We start from the raw sequence: 16,570 nt of genomic DNA, 5'->3' as shown, positions 1-16,570 counted from the left end.
ATAGAACCTTTGAAACTAAAATCAGTGATGCTTTCTATCCTGCCCAGCATGGATCCTGATAATCTATCACTTCTGTAGTAGGTTCACGGAAATTAAGAACATTTACTGCAGTTTCTCTCATGGTGTGTATTCATACAGAGTTAATAATGTGAGTCTGGCTTTCCTGTTATGTGCTCCAGGTGGTGAGGCATATGAATTTCAAACACCTTCTTTCAATGTCTGTTAAGAAGAACCGAATGAATATACACTTTAGATTAGGTCCAACATTGAGATGCACAACAATTCAGTGATTGAAGACATTATTTGAAAACTCTTTATTCCAACTTATTTTCAGCAATATATCAATACAGTTTATAAATGAATGTCTTACCTAATTCCCATCATTATTAAAAATAAATATTGTTGATGCTACGTAGTATTTATGGTGGAATGAGCTGTATCTACATAAAATTTGTAAGGGAATCAAATCCAAATGCCACTAAAGAAAACAAAGGAAGTAACTAAATGCATCAATTAAAAATATTCACATTTCATTAGATTTACTGACCCTGCATTCTCACTTTAACTGATAGTGGCTGTGGAACAATTTAAGTAGTAAACAAGCAGGCAGAAATTGTCACAAAGAAAATAATCTTATAATTGCCATGCTAAATCCAGCAAGGCTTTACATCATGTTTATTGTAAAATTAATTTACCACATTGTGAACATTTAGAATGTGCAACATTAGACTGCTGAAAATTTTTGAAGGTTCTCCTCGAATGAATATTTTTTCCTTCCCTTGCCTTCAAAAGCTTCCTTTGATATTTTGAAAGGCAGTTTGATGTCACTAGTTTTTAAATTCTTCGCTCTCCATAGACTTTTATGTCTTCACTGCACATTTTCTCTGTTTGCTGCAGAAAGGTTACTTTGTAGTCAGTCAAAGGGTTACTAATATGTGCAGAGCTTTTGTAAGATCAGAAAAGGGATAAGGAGGAAGGGGGCCAGGGGGGAAAGGGGTTCAAAACCTGTCGGCAGAATGAAAAAGTATTTAGTTATTTCACATTGAACTCTCATTATAGACATTTCCTGATCATTGTAATGGAATCACAAACATAAGGTTTCCTACTAACTGACGTAGCCCATTCCAAGCCATAAAAAGTACTTGAAATATGGCCGCAAATACGGGGAGATCTGCAGGTGCTGGAAATTCAAGCAACACACACAAAATGCTGGTGGAACACAGCAAACCAGGCAGCATCTATAGGAAGAAGTACAGTCGATGTTTCGGGCCGAGAGCCTTCATCTAGTCCTGATGAAGGGTCTCGGCCTGAAACATCGACTGTACTTCTTCCTATAGATGCTGCCTGGACTGCTGCGTTCCACCAGCATTTTGTGTGTGTTGCTTGAAATTCAGCCTAAGATTTTTATCCACAGGATTTGTGAACCAAAATTATCCATTTCAGATTCAGGGTATCTGGTTTAAATGGGATTAACAATGACATAATTGATACTGATAATACGCAAGCAACTAGTAAATAATAGAATTACACTGAGTTAACTGACACCATTTATTTTAGTGTGAATAAGATGTTAATTATAATACTTAAAAAAAATTATAGATGCCGCATGACCTCCGTGAAGTAGCATTATCTAATATTATGATTTTGAAGCCCATGATTGAATGGAAAATGGAGAAAAAAGAAAAAAAATCTGTATTAACATGGTGTTCCTTAAGAAATCAGGGACTTTGCAATGCTGATTGCAGATAATGACATATTTGTGAAGTAATGATGTAGAGTAGCAGAGTGAACAGACAATAAGTTTTAAGAGCAGGAATAAGACATGTTTCAAGTCTGCTGCAGCTTTCAATAAGCCTCCTCAACCCTCTTGAACTTGACCATCCCATCTGTTCCATTTTCCTGATCACCTTGATATCTAAGAATTAATTATCCCAGTGATAAATATCCTTTCTGATATATTCACATCCTATTGGGTTAATGAATTCCAAAATTTCAAATCAATGAGGTGAAACAAAATCTCATCTCACGCACTCCTGATTGGCTAACTCTGCCTGATAGAGTGCCAACTGCCTCTCTGCAACCCTCCCCACACAGCTCCACCACCCCTCCCCCTACATTTTGGGCAGATCAACCAGAATACAATGTCATGATTACCTCTTTCAGAGCTGGCCTCATGAAAGCCCCACTTTACTGCAACAATGCTCCCTTCTAGTACTTTCTAACCCTCTTCCAATGATGCCAAACGTACTTACCTTTCAGTTCGTACAAACAAGCTGGATGAACTCAGCAGGTCAGGCAGCATCTGTTGAAATGAGCAGTCAACGTTTTGGACCGAGACCCTTCGTCCTCTACTGCCATGATGAGGCCAAACTCAGGTTGGAGGAGCAACATCTCATATACCGTCTGAGTAGTCTCCAGCCCCTTGGTATGAACATTGAACTCTCCAACTTCCGGTAATTCCCTCCCTCTCCCTTCCCCTATCACACTTTCACTCTGCCTCCTCTTCTAGCTGCCTATCACCTCTCTCATGATTCTGCCTTCTTCTACTACCCATAGTGCTTTCCCCTTACATTCCTCCTTCACCTCTTCGGCCTATCCCCTCCCTGCTTCCCCTCCCCTACCCCTCGATCTTTCCTCTGATTGGTTTTTCATCTGCACCTTCCCCCTCCCCCCACCTTCTTTATAGGGCCCCTGCCACCTCCTTCTTCAGTCCTGACGAAGGGTCTCGGCCCGAAACGTTGACTGCTCATTCCAACGGATGCTGCCCGACCTGCTGAGTTCATCCAGCTTGTTTGTACGTGTTGATTTGACCACAGCATCTGCAGTGTACTTTGTGTTTACTTGCCTTTCAGTTGTTTGCTGTATTTGTGTGTTATATCTCTGCATCTTGTGTTTCATATAAGAGGCATCCAAAATGCTTCTGCACACTAAGCAGCATCTCACCATCTTAAACATTTTTCCATATTTTAAAAAGAATGTGAGTTAATGTAGCATCCTTATTAAAGTTCCACACTGAAATCAAAGCAAATGAGAGAAGTTGTTTTCCTTCTTCTAGGAAGAGAATCATACTGCATAATAACAAGTTCTTTGGCCCACCAAGTCCATGTCAATCATGAGATGTCTATTTACACTAATCCCATTTTATTCTCAGACTGAAAAATACTTCAGTAGGGATTTGATCAAAGAATTGTTTTGAATTATTTTCTGTCATGGATAAAGCCAGATTTGTATTAACAGGCTGACAGTTTGAAGTGCTTTAGCATGAAGGAAATCACAGACTCCAGTGCTCTATGTTTGATTGCACCAGTCCTACAGCTCACCAATGAATGGTTGGGCAAAATATTGGAGAGCGCCCCAGCACTAGAGAACTGGAAATCAACGTGATTAGGACAGGACATAGGGAGAGAAAATGGGCAACAGTAAAGAGGCAAAGTGTGTTTACTATGATGACATTTTCAAGCAGTTACAAGAACTACAAATAATCTTAATAAATAAGTGTTCCTAGCATGGGCCTGCTATTGTTAGTAAGGCCACTATCATGCTACAACTGCCATAGATACTGGTTCAGATGCCAAACACCTTATTTGACAGCCCAGTGTCTCAGACTCCATCGCCAGGTGACCTGAGTGATGGTAAGATCCACATTAATGCACAGAAAAAAACATCTGGACTTGATACCACTTGGCAAAAGTAAGCTGAGAGGCTGAACATCCTCTCAACATGCTTGTGCTCCCATCTCCCTTCAACGGGCAGTAAGTAACTTGCTAATGAGCCAATTAGGGATGTAAGTTATTTGGAATGTGATGAGTTCATTACAGTTAAAAACAACTTTGTAACGAATTTCAACAGTGAAAAGTTGCAGAACATAAGAAAGACCATAAACATGAAACAATGACCCTGTTTTTTCTCTCCACACATGCTGTCCGGCCTACAGATTATTTCTAAGTAATCAATCTGTTGCAATGGAGAACAACTTGAAGAGACTAAATTACCGAAATTCAGGAATTTTACTTCAATCCTTTGCAAGTAAAGGATAATCTTTGAATATTGCTAAAAGACATTTAATAGCATTAATAGGTTTATTTTAATAGACTTAATAGAGTCGCTTAAAAGATGAGGCTTTTACAGTCCTGAAGGCCAATCATGCTCCCAGACGGCCACACCTGCGCCAGGTGTGTTGAGCTGCAGCTCCTTAGGGACCGCGTTGGGGAACTGGGGATGCAGCTCCATGACCTTCGTCTGGTCAGGGAGAGCGAGGAGGTGGTAGAGAGGAGCTATAGGCAGGTAGTCACACCAGGGCCTCGGGAGACAGATAGGTGGGTAACTATCAAGAGAGGGAAGGGCAGGAGTCAGAGGCTAGAGAAAACCGTGCGGCTGTCTCCCTTGACAATAAGTACTCCTGTTTGAGTACTGTAGAGGGGGACAGCGTACCTGGGGGAAGCAACAGTGGCCGCGCCTCTGGCACAGAGTCTGGCCCTGTGGCTTAGAAGGGCAGGGAAAGGAAGAGGCTGGCAGTAGTGATAGGGGAATCTATAGTTGGGGGTTCAGACAGATGATTCTGTGGACGCAGGAAAGAAACGCGGGTGGTAGTTTGCCTCCCAGGTGCCAGGGTCCAGGATGTTTCTGATCATGTCCACGATATCCTGAAGTGGGAAGGAGAACATCCAGAGGTCGTGGTACATATTGGTACCAATGACATAGAATGAAAAAGGGAGGAGGTCCTCGAAGCAGACTACAGGAAGTTAGGAAGGAAGCTGAGAAGCAGGACCACAAAGGTAGTCATCTTGGGATTACTGCCTGTGCCACGTAACAGTGAGTATAGGAATAGAGTGAGGTGGAGGATAAATGTATGACTGAGGGATTGGAGCAGGGGCAGGAATTCAGATTTCTGGATCATTGGGACTTCTTTTCGGGCAGGAGTGACCTGTACAAAAAGGACTATTTGCACTTGAATCCCAGGGACCCAATATCCTGGCGGGGAGGTTTGCTGAGGCTTTTGGGGAGAGTTTACACTAGGATTGCTGTGGGGGTTGGAACCAAACTGAAGAGACGGAGGAAGAGACAGTTGGCTCACAAATAGAGAAAGCTTGGAGAACATGCGAGAGCGAGGATAGGCAGGTGATAGAGAAGGGATGCGCTCAGACTAATGGTTTGAGATGTGTCTATTTTAATGCGAGGAGCATCATGAACAAAGGAGATGAGCTTAGAGTGTGAATCATTTCTTGGAGCTATGATGTTATGGTTGTTACAAAGATTTGGCTACCTCAGGGGCAGGAATGGTTACTTCGAGTGCCAGGCTTCAGATGTTTCAGTGAGGGAGGCAAAAAAGGTGGGGACGTGGCATTGCTGATCAGAGATAGTGTCACGGCTGCAGAAAAGGAGGAAGTCATGGAGGGGTTGTCTACAGAGTCTCTGTGGGTGGAAGTTAGGAACAGGAAAGGGTCAATAACTCTACTTTTTTTTATATAGACCACCCAATAGTAACAGGGACAAGAGCAAGGAGATCCTCTTGCATTTGTACAGAGCCCTGGTGAGACCACACCTGGAGTATTGTGTACAGTTTTGGTCTCCAGGGTTAAGGAAGGACATCCTGGCTGTAGAGGAAGTGCAGCGTAGATTCACGAGGTTAATTCCTGGGATGTCTGGACTGTCTTACGCAGAGAGGTTAAAGAGACTGGGCTTGTACACGCTGGAATTAAGGAGATTGAAAGGGGATCTGATTGAAACATATAAGATTATTAAGGGATTGGACAAGATAAAGGCAGGAAATATGTTCCAGATGCTGGGAGAGTCCAGTACCAGAGAGCATGGTTTGAGAATAAGGGACAGAGTTAAGGAAAAACTTCTTCTCCCAGAGAGTTGTGGGGGTCTGGATGCACTGCCTCGGAAGGTAGTGGAGGCCAATTCTCTGGATGCTTTCAAGAAGGAGCTAGATAGGTATCTTATGGATAGGGGAATCAAGGGATATGGGGACAAGGCAGGAACCGGGTATTGATAGTAGTTGATCAGCCATGATCTCAAAATGGCGGTGCAGGCTCGAAGGGCCGAATGGTCTACTTCTGCACCTATTGTCTATTGTCTATCAAGGAGCAGATAGGGAGACAGATTCTTTAAAGGTATAATAATAGCAGGGTTGTCGTGGTGGGAGATTTTAATTTCCCAAATATTGATTGGCATCTCCCTAGAGCGAGGGGTTTAGATGGGGTGGAGTTTGTTAAGTGTGTTCAGGAAGGTTTCTTGACTCAACATGTAGATAAGCCTACAAGAGGAGAGGCTGTACATGATCTGGTATTGGAAAATGAACCTGGTCAGGTGTCGGATCTCTAGGTGGGAGAGCATTTTGGAGATAGTGATCACAATTCTATCTCCTTTACCATAGCATTGGAGAGGGATAGGAACAGACAAGTTAGGAAAGTGTTTAATTGGAGAAAGGGGAAATATGAGGCTATCAGGCAGGAGCTTGGAAGCACAAACTGGGAACAGATGTTCTCAGAGAAATGTACAGAAGAAATAGGGCAAATGTTCAGGGGATATATGCGTGGAGTTCTGCATAGGTATGTTCCAATGAGATAGGGAAAGGATGGTAGGGTACAGGAACCATGGTGTAAGGCTGTTGTAAATCTAGTCATGAAGAAAAGAAGAGCTTACGAAAGGTTCAAAAATTAGGTAATGTTAGAGATCTAGAAGGTTATAAGGCTAGCAGGAAAGAATTAAGGAAGAAATTAGGAGAGCGAGAAGGGGTCATGAGAGGGCCTTGGTGGACAGGATTAAGGAAAACCCCAAGATATTCTACAGGTATGTGATGAGCAAGAGGATAAGACATGAGAGAATAGGACCAATCGAGTGTGACAGTGGGAAAGTGTGTATGGAACCGGAGGAGATAGCAGAGGTACTTCATGAATACTTTGCTTCAGTATTCACTACGGAAAAGGAACTTGGTGATTGTAGGGATGACTTACAGCAGGCTGAAAAGCTTGAGCATGTAGATATTAAGAAAGTGGATGTCCTGGAGCTTTGAGAAAGAATCAAGCTGGATAAGTCACTGGGACCAGATGAAATGTACCTCAGGCTACTGTGGGAGGTGAGGGAGGAGATTGTTGAGCCTCTGGTGAGGATCTTTGCATCATCAATGGAGACGGGAGAGGTTCTGGAGGATTGGAGGGTTGCAGATTTGTTCCTTTATTCAAGAAAGGGAGTAGACAAAGCCCAGGAAGTTATAGACCAGTGAGTCTTACCTCAGTGGTTGGTAAGTTGATGGAGAAGATCCTGAGAAGCATGATTTATGAACATTTGGAGAGGCATAATATGATCAGGAACAGTCAGCATGGCTTTGTGAAAGGCAGGTTGTGCCTTACGAACCTGACTGAATTTTTTGAGGATGTGACTAAACATATTGAGGAAGGTAAAGTAGTAGATGTAGCATATATGGATTTCAGCAAGGCATTTGATAAGGTACCCCATGTAAGGCTTATTGAGAAAGTAAGGAAGCATGGGATCCAAGAGGACGTTGCTTTGTGGATCCAGAACTGGCTTGCCCACAGAAGGCAAAGATTGGTTGTAGACAGGTCATATTCTGCGTGGATGTCGGTCACCAGTGGTGTGCCTCAGGGATCTGTTCTGAGACCCCTAATCTTCATGATTTTTATAACTGGCCTGGATGAGGAAGTGGAGGGATGGGTTAGTAAATTTGCTGATAACACAAAGGTTGGGGGTGTTGTGGATAGTGTGGAGAACTGTCAGAGGTTGCAGTGGGACATTGATAGGATATAAAACTGGGCTGAGAAGTGGCAGATGGAGTTCAACCCAGATAAGTGTGAGGTGGTTCCTTTTGGTAGGCCAAATATGATGGCAGAATATAGTATTAATTGTAAGACTGTTGGCAGTGTGGAGGATCAGAGGGATCTTGGGGTCCGAGTCCATAGGACGCTCAAACCAGCTGCGCAGGTTGACTCTTCAGTTAAGAAAGCGTATGGTGCTTTGGCCTTCATCAATCGTGGGATTGAGTTTAGGAGTTGAGAGGTAATCTTGTAGCTATATAGCACCCTGGTCAGACCCCACTTGGAGTACTATGCTCAGTTCTGGTCTCCTCACTATAGGAAAGATATAGAAACCACAGAAAGGGTGCAGAGGAGATTTACAAGGGTGTTGTCTGGATGAGGGAGCATGCCTTATGAGAATAGGTTGAATGAACTCGGCCTTTTTTCCTTGGAGCAACAGAGGATGAGAAGTCACCTGATAGATGTGTATAAAATGATGAGAGACATTAATCATGTGGATAGTCAGAGGCTTTTTCCCAGGGCTAGAAATGGCTAGAACAAGAGGGTACGGTTTTAAAGTGCTTGGAAGTAGGTACAGAGGAGATGTCAGGGATAAGTTTTTTATGCAGAGAGTGGTGAGTGCGTGGAATGGGCTGCCAGCAACGATGGTGAAGGCAGATACGATAGGGCCTTTTAAGAGACTCCTGGACAGGTACATGGAGCTCAGAAAAATAGAGGGTTATGGGTAACCCTAGGTAATTTCGAAGGTAAGGACATGTTCGGCACAGCTCTGTGGGCTGAAGGGCCTGTATTGTGCTGTAGGTTTTCTGTGTTTGTATAACTGTAAAAGTCTCTCAGCTACTTTGAGCTATTTTGTGGCAAGGCATGTTCCCTCTCTAGACCTTTCAACAATCCACGTAAAGGCCTTTAGTCACATGGCCTGGTGCATAAGTCAGCTTCTCTGAAAGTTCCTGCTAGGGCACTGGGCAAAACACTTTTTGTAGGTCATCATATGTGCTGTGCAAATTCTGGGACCAATATTTATTTGTTTTATAAATTTCAGTACTTCACTTGTAGTTATCTTATCCCTATCCTGTAAAATGAACAGAGAACCACGCAGATCGAACAATTAAGAAAGGGCAATAGATATTGGTCTTGCCATTCTCTCATGATAAGTAAATAAAACAATCATGATGAAAAAGTAAGAAAGATGAATATGGTGGAAGTTTCAGGAAAAGTAACTAAAGTTGCTGAAGGTTGAAATGAAGTGACGATGCACAATGACTCCAAACTTGAAAATATTAAGTAAATATTCAACAGCATAATGCATTATGATTTAATTTGTTTCTTATAATCATTATGAATTGTGCTAATATTGATTGACTTAGTACTCACAAAGTATTCTTTAATTTTTTGATATATTTTTTGTAGGTGAAAGTACTGAATTTTAAAAATTTGTCTTCTAAACAATTTAAGCAGAGAATTATATGCATCAAATCAAGTTTATTGTCATGTAACTCTGTACATGTATATAATGTACATAACCATATAATGTATATGGAAATGAACCAGGGTGTAAAGCACAGTGGTATGGATAATACATGAAAACTTATGAAGGTATGAATCACACATAAATAACTAAAATGCATTGATTTTAAATATTGTAAGGTACGAACAGATGGCCATGGGGAAGAAACTGTTTCCCATCCTGACCATTCTGATTTTATGCATTGTAGTCTCCCGCCTGATGGTAGAAATGTCAAAGGATGCTGGATGGATGGATGGAATACTAAGGGCTCTGTGTATGCAACGCTCCTGATAAATGTCCTTATGGATGGTAGGGAGACCACTATAATCCTCTCAGCTGTTCTCACAGTCCTTTGTAGGGACTTCCAGTCCGATGCTTGACTGCTTCCATATCAGATGGAGATGTAACTTGTCAGGACACTCTCAATAGTGCTTCTGTAAAACGCAGTTAAGATGGAGGGGGTGGAGAGCCTTACTTGCCTCAATCTTCTTAGGAAGTGGAGGCACTGCTGTACCTTCTTGTTCAGGGAGGTGATATTAAGGGACCAGGTGGGACTATCATTCATGATGTGAACTCCCAGAAGCTTGGTGCTCTTAACTCTTTCTACAGAGGAACCATATACCTGCAGAGGGGGACGGTTTGTCCGCACCTTCTTGAAGTCCACAATGATTTCCTTTGTCTTCTCCACATTCGGGCTTAGGTTGTTCTTCTCACACCAATCCACCAGCCGCTCCACTTCCTCTCTATACTCCGTCTCATCATCGTTCTTGATAAGACCAACAACCGACGTGTCATCCGCAAACCTGACGACATGATCTGAGCTGGATCATGTGACACAGTCACGCGTCAGCAGTGTGAACAGCAGCGGGCTGAGCACACGGCCCTGGAGAATGCCAGTGTTCAACGTAATGGGATGAGAGATGTTGCTGTCCACGTGGACGGACCGTGGCTTTACTGCTAAGAAGTCCAGTACGCAAGTTGCAGAGGGAGGTGTCGAGACCCTGCAAGGACAGTTTCCACACCAGTTTCTGGAGTACGATGGTGTTGAAAGTTGAACTGAAGTCTATAAATAGCAGTCTGGTATATGAGACCCCATTTTCCAGGTGAGACAGGACAGAGTGGAGGGCAGAGGCTATTGCATTATGAGTGGATTGATTTGAGCGATAAGCAAACTGGAAAGGGTCCAGTGTAGCCGGGAGAAAAGCTTTAATGTGCTCCATGACCAACCACTCAAAGCATTCCATAATGGCTGATGTTAATGCCACCGGGCAATAGAACATGCATTCCTTAACAATGTGGTTTTAACATATTGCTTCATGGTACTCCATTCCCAGTTTCATAAAATCCACAACAATGAGAAACACGTTATGTCTGATGTGCTTGTAAAATTCACCAACTGAAAAATAAATGCTGTTTTAAAATTCAAGGCAAACATTCATTGTCCAATTTTAACTGCGCTTGAGAAGGTGGAAGTAAGATCTTGATGAAGAAACAGCCACTGTTGCTGGAAATTCCAAGTTAAGACAATAAGACCAGAAGTAGGCCATCGAGTCTGCTCTGCCAGTCAATCATGGGCTGACTCAATTCTTCCAGTCATCCCCACTCCCCTGCCTTCTCCCCATACCCTTTGATGCCCTGGCTAATCAAGAAACTATCTCTGCTTTAGATATATCCAATGACTTGGCCTCCACAGCCGCTCATGGTAACAAATTCCACAGATTTACCACCCTCTAACTGAAGTAATTTCTCCGCATCTCTGTTCTAAATGGATGTCCTTCAATCCTGAAGTTGTGCCCTCTTGTCCTAGACTCCCCTACCAAGGGAAATAACTTTGCCATATCTAATCTGTTCAGGCATTTTAACTTTCAGAATTGTAACACCCTGGGAAAGGTTTTTGTTTTACTTTACTAACCCTTTAGTTAAATTAAGAATTATAAAGCTAAATCATTTAATTGCATATGGCGTACTCTGTTATTTTGTGGTACTGATTTGTAACAGGGGAACACATCATGCAGCATCCACCCAAACAGGAGGTTTAGCACCTCAATCTCATATGTCTGGTGGGGCCAGATATTGTCTTCCCCAGACTTACGCAGCTGACAGAACCTGAGGGTTCCAGAATGTTTCTGAGATCCCCCTCATTCTTCTGAACTCCAGGGAATACAGCCCAAGAGCTGCCAGACGTTCCTCATACAGTAACCCTTTCGTTCCTGGAATCATTCTCATGAATCTTCTCCGAACCCTCTCCAATCTCAGTATATCCTTTCTAAAATAAGGAGCTCAAAACTGCACACAATACTGCAAGTGTGGTCTCACGAGTGCCTTATAGAGCCTCAACATCACATCCCTGCTCTTATATTCTACACCTCGAGAAATAATTGCCAACATTGCACTCGCCTTCTTCACAACCGACCCAACCTGCAGGTTAACCTTTAGGGTATCTTGCACAAGGACTCCAAAGTCCCTTTGCATCTCTGCATTTTGAATTCTCTCCCCATCTAAATAATAGTCTGCCCGTTTATTTCTTCCACCAAAGTGCATGACCAGACACTTTCCAACATTGTATTTCATTTGCCACTTCTTTGCCCATTCCCCTAAACTATCTAAGTCTCTCTGTAGGCTCTCTGTTTCCTCAACACTACCTGCTCCACCACCTATCTTTGTATCATTGGGAAATTTAGCCACAAATCCATTAATACCATAGTCCAAATCATTGACATACATCGTAAAAAGCAGCGGTCCCAACACTGATCCCTGTGGAACTCCACTTGTAACTGGAAGCCAGTCAGAATAGGAATCCTTTATTCCCACTCTCTGTTTTCTGCCAACCAGCTAGTAACTTCTCTGTAATTCCATGGGCTAAGCAGCCTCATGTGCAGCATGTTGACAAAGGCCTTCTGAAAATCCAAGTACACCACATCTACTACATCTCCTTTGTCTACCCTGCTTGTAATTCCCTCAAAAAATTGCAGTAGGTTAGGTCTGTCAGGCAGGAATTTCCTTTCAGGAAACCATGCTGGCTTTGGCCTATCTTGTCATTTGCCTCCAGGTACTCTGTAATCTCATCCCTAATAATCGATTCCAACAACTTCCCAACCACTGATGTCAGGTTAACAGGTCTATAGTTTACTTTCTGCTGCCTCCCACCCTTCTTAAATAGTGCAATAATATTTGCAGTTTTCCAGTCATCTGGTTCAATGCCAGAATCTACCGATTCTTGAAAGATCATTGTTAATGCCTCTGCTGTCTCTCGAGTTACTTCCTTCAGAACCCGAGGGTGCATTCCATCAGGTCCAGGAGATTTATCCACCCCCAGACCATTAAGTTTCCTGGGCTTAATTTTCACTGAACATACTGTAGTATGTAGAATGTACTGAACATAAGTATCTGGGAGTACAGTTAGATGAGAAGCTAGACTGGACTGCCAACACAGATGCCTTGTACAGGAAGGCACAGAGTCGACTGTACTTCCTTAGAAGGTTGGCGTCATTCAATGTCTGTAGTGAGATGCTGAAGATGTTCTATAGGTCAGTTGTGGAGAGCGCCCTCTTCTTTGTGGTGGCGTGTTGGGGAGGAAGCATTAAGAAGAGGGACGCCTCACGTCTTAATAAGCTGGTAAGGAAGGCGGGCTCTGTTGTGGGCAAAGTACTGGAGAGTTTAACATCGGTAGCTGAGCAAAGGGCGCTGAGTAGGCTACGGTCAATTATGGAAAACTCTGAACATCCTCTACATAGCACCATCCAGAGACAGAGAAGCAGTTTCAGCGACAGGTTACTATCGATGCAATGCTCCTCGGACAGGATGAAGAGGTCAATACTCCCCAATGCCATTAGGCTTTACAATTCAACCGCCAGGACTTAAGAACTTTTTAAAAGCTATTATTAATGCTTTTTGAGATAGTGATTTAGATGCATATCATATTTTTTACCGAGTTAAGTATTGTATGTAATTAGTTTTGCTACAACAAGTGTATGGGACATTGGAAAAAACAGTTGAATTTCCCCATGGGGATGAATAAAGTATCTATCTATCTATCTACTTCACTTCCCTGACACTCCTGAATGTCCAGTATCTTGCAGATGTCTTCCACTATGAAGACTAATGCAAAATACGCATTCAGTTCCTTTGTCACCTCTGCGTCTCTCATTACAATATCGCCAGCATCATTTTCTATTGGTCCTATATCTACCCTCAACTCTCTTATCCTTTATATTCTTGAAGCAGCTTTTAGTATCTTCTTTGTTATTCGTTGCCAGCTTCCTTTCATAATTCATCGTTTCCTTCCTAATGACCTTCTTAGTTTCCTTCTGCAAGCTTTTAAAAGCTTCCCAATCCTCTATCTTCCCACTAGTTTTGGCTTCCTCGTATGCCCTCTCTTTTGCTTTTATTTTGGCTCTGATTTCACTTGTCAGCCATGGTAGTGTCCTTCTTACATTCAAAAATATCTTATTATTTGGAATATATCTGTCTTGCACTTCCCTCATTTTTCACAGAAACTCCAGCTATTGCTGCTCTGCTGTCCTTCCTGCTAGAGTCTCTTTCCAGTCAACTTTGACCAGTTCCCCTCTCATGCCATTGTAATTTCCTTTATTCCACTGAAATACTGACATATTGTATTTTAGTTTCTCCTTCTCAAATTTCAAAGTGAACTCGATCATATTGTGGTCACTGTTCCCTAAGGGTTTTTAACCTTAAGCTCTCTTATCACCTCTGGATCATTGCACAACACCCAATCCAGCACAGCCGATCCACTAGTGGGCTCAACAACAAGCTCTTCTAAAGTGCCATCCCTTAGACATTCTACAAATTCTCCCTCTTGAGGTCCAGTATTGACCTGGTTTTCCCAATTCACTTTCATGTTAAAATCCCCAATGGTGATCATGACATTGCCTTTCTGACACGCCTTTTCTATCTCCTACATCCTGGCTGCTGTTTGGAGGCCTGTATACAACTGCCATTAGGGTCTTTTTATCCTTGCATTTCTTAACTCAACCCATAGAGACTCTAAACCTTCCAATCCTATGTTTTCCCTTTCTAATGACTTAATATTATTTCTTATACCCAGAGCCACACCACCCCCTCTACCTACTAACCTATCTTTCTGATGCACCGTATATCCTTGGATGTTCAGCTCCCAATGGCAGCCATCCTTTAGCCAAGTTTCAGAAATAGCCACAATGTCATACTTGCCAATCTGTAGCTGAATTTCAAGATCATACATTTTATTTCTTATGCTAGGTGCATTCAAATATAACACTTTCAGTCCAGTATTTGTTGCTTTCTGTTTTAACTGCACCATGCCTCAATTGCCCTGTAACTCATCCCATTGGCTGTGATTAAGCCTCATCTCTTCTGCCTGTTCTTTCTATCATCTCTGTTGCACGCTATCTTTAATTTATTTCTGTTTTCCCCTTCCTCAACCTTATCACTCCAGTTCCCATCCCCTTGCCAAATTAGTTTAAACCCTCCCTAACAGCTCTATTAAACCTGGCTGCTAGGATATTGGACCCCTTTGGGTTCAGGTGTAACCCATCCTTTTGGTACAGGTCGTACCTCACCCAGGAGGCTCCAAAGATCCGTGAATCTGAAGCCCTGCCCCCTACACCAGTCTCTCAGCCACACATTAATATGCCTGATCGTGCTATTCTTGTGCTCGTTAGTACGAGGCACAGGCAGCAGTCCTGAGATTACTACCCTGGAAGTCCTGCTTTTCAACTTCCTACCTAACTCCTTGAATTCTCCCTTCAGGACCTCCCCCCTTTTTCTACCTATGTCATTGGTACTGACGTGTACCAAGTCTTCTGGCTGTTCACCCCCTCCCTTCAGAATACTCTGCACCCGATCTGAGACATCACGTACCCTGGCACCTGGGAGGCAACACACCATGCCGGTATCTCTATCGGGCTGATAGAACCTCCTGTTTGTTCCCCTCATCATGGAATCCCCTATGACTACCGCATTCCTCATCTTCCTCTTTCCCTTCTGCCCCACAGAACCAGGCTCAGTGCCAGAGACCCGATCGCTGTGGTCGTCCTCTGTCAGGTCACCCCCTCAACAGCATCAAAATGAGGTAATGATTACTGAAGAGGATGGCCACAGGGGTGCTCTCTACTATCTGAGCTCTTCCCTGACAGTCACCCACTTATCAAACTCCTACAGCCTCAGGGTGACTAACTCTCTGTAGCTCCTCTTTATCTCCTGTTCACTCTCCCTAATAAGCTGTAGATCATCGAGCTGCACCTCCAGATCCCTAACATGGTCTCTCAGGAGCTGCATCTTGGTGCACCTGGCACAGATTTATAGCCAGTGAAAATATAGAAAATTATTTGCTACCTGGGTGAAGATGTTGGTGATGATGCTCTTGTGTTCCTGGTGATATGTTTCTGGAACCATGTGGTCTTCTTTCTAAATGGTGGCTCCATTGCTTCAAACGGGTTGTGAACAGTGGGGTTAATTGCCAATGTAATCATTGTTAATTCCACTGCAATCAGAGCTTCATGATTAGATCATCGCCCCCGCCCTATTCCCATCTAGACCTTGAAGCAGTACACTTCCTCCACAGAGAGCAGACCAGTAGAGATCATCACTCAGTTGGCCTCAGAATACAAACTGAGGTGTTCCTTCATGACTGCTTCAATTTCCAGCTGTCAGAATTTGGATTGCTCACTGCTAATTTTTCTACTGCTGTTTACTGCCTCGATCTCACTGGTGCCGCTTGCTCTCCAGCATCTTGCCAAATGCCTGCATGTATTTACAAACAATGGCAAATGAGTGCTAGCAAGAGATTCAACCATGTGGGATAAAACACTGTTTTCTGCCTTCACCTGTGCAGGAGGGAATGTTTGATCCTAATCCTAAACAGTTACCTTTACAAATTCCCTATCCCCAAATCTGCAGGACATTCCCAGCTGAGATCAGCACAGACTGGCAATTAAACGTGGAAACATAGGACATCTGGTGGCCTAACTAGCTCAAAAAGTCGAGTGACAAATCTAAAGAAATTTATAATGTTCTAAAAATATACTTGGTCATTACTTTCTTTTATCTCAGATGGAAGCAAAGTTCTGGATATGTTTAGGCCCAACAATGGGACCCTTGTGCTCCTGTTCTACATGCCAATCATGTAGGCAAGCCATTATACACAGCTTAACGTGGGAGCAATCACTTCCTGCGCTATTCCCACATATCATAAGTTTGGACTGTAACTATTCGACTTTGTACTATTGACATATATCTGGTGTCAACCACACATTAGAATAACTAGTAAAACAAGGAGCAAATCCCA

At 42.9% G+C, this 16,570-nt stretch overlaps 1 protein-coding gene across 4 annotated transcripts in view; it reads right to left on the bottom strand.

Annotated features, from left to right (window-relative positions):
- Positions 1-299: 299 nt before the first annotated feature.
- vstm2b (V-set and transmembrane domain containing 2B) overlaps positions 300-16,570 on the bottom strand; it is an 86,400-nt gene continuing 70,129 nt past the window's right edge. For all 4 annotated transcript variants that reach the window (XM_073070093.1, XM_073070091.1, XM_073070092.1 and 1 more), the window contains one exon: positions 300-1,005. In XM_073070093.1, the coding sequence (XP_072926194.1) occupies positions 929-1,005 (77 nt within the window). In that variant the 3' untranslated portion in view covers positions 300-928. The remainder of the gene's footprint in view (positions 1,006-16,570) is intronic.

This window comes from Hemitrygon akajei, chromosome 17, assembly GCF_048418815.1.
Source record: "Hemitrygon akajei chromosome 17, sHemAka1.3, whole genome shotgun sequence".
Lineage (NCBI taxonomy): Eukaryota > Metazoa > Chordata > Chondrichthyes > Myliobatiformes > Dasyatidae > Hemitrygon > Hemitrygon akajei.
This window is presented reverse-complemented; position numbering and strand designations above follow the sequence as displayed.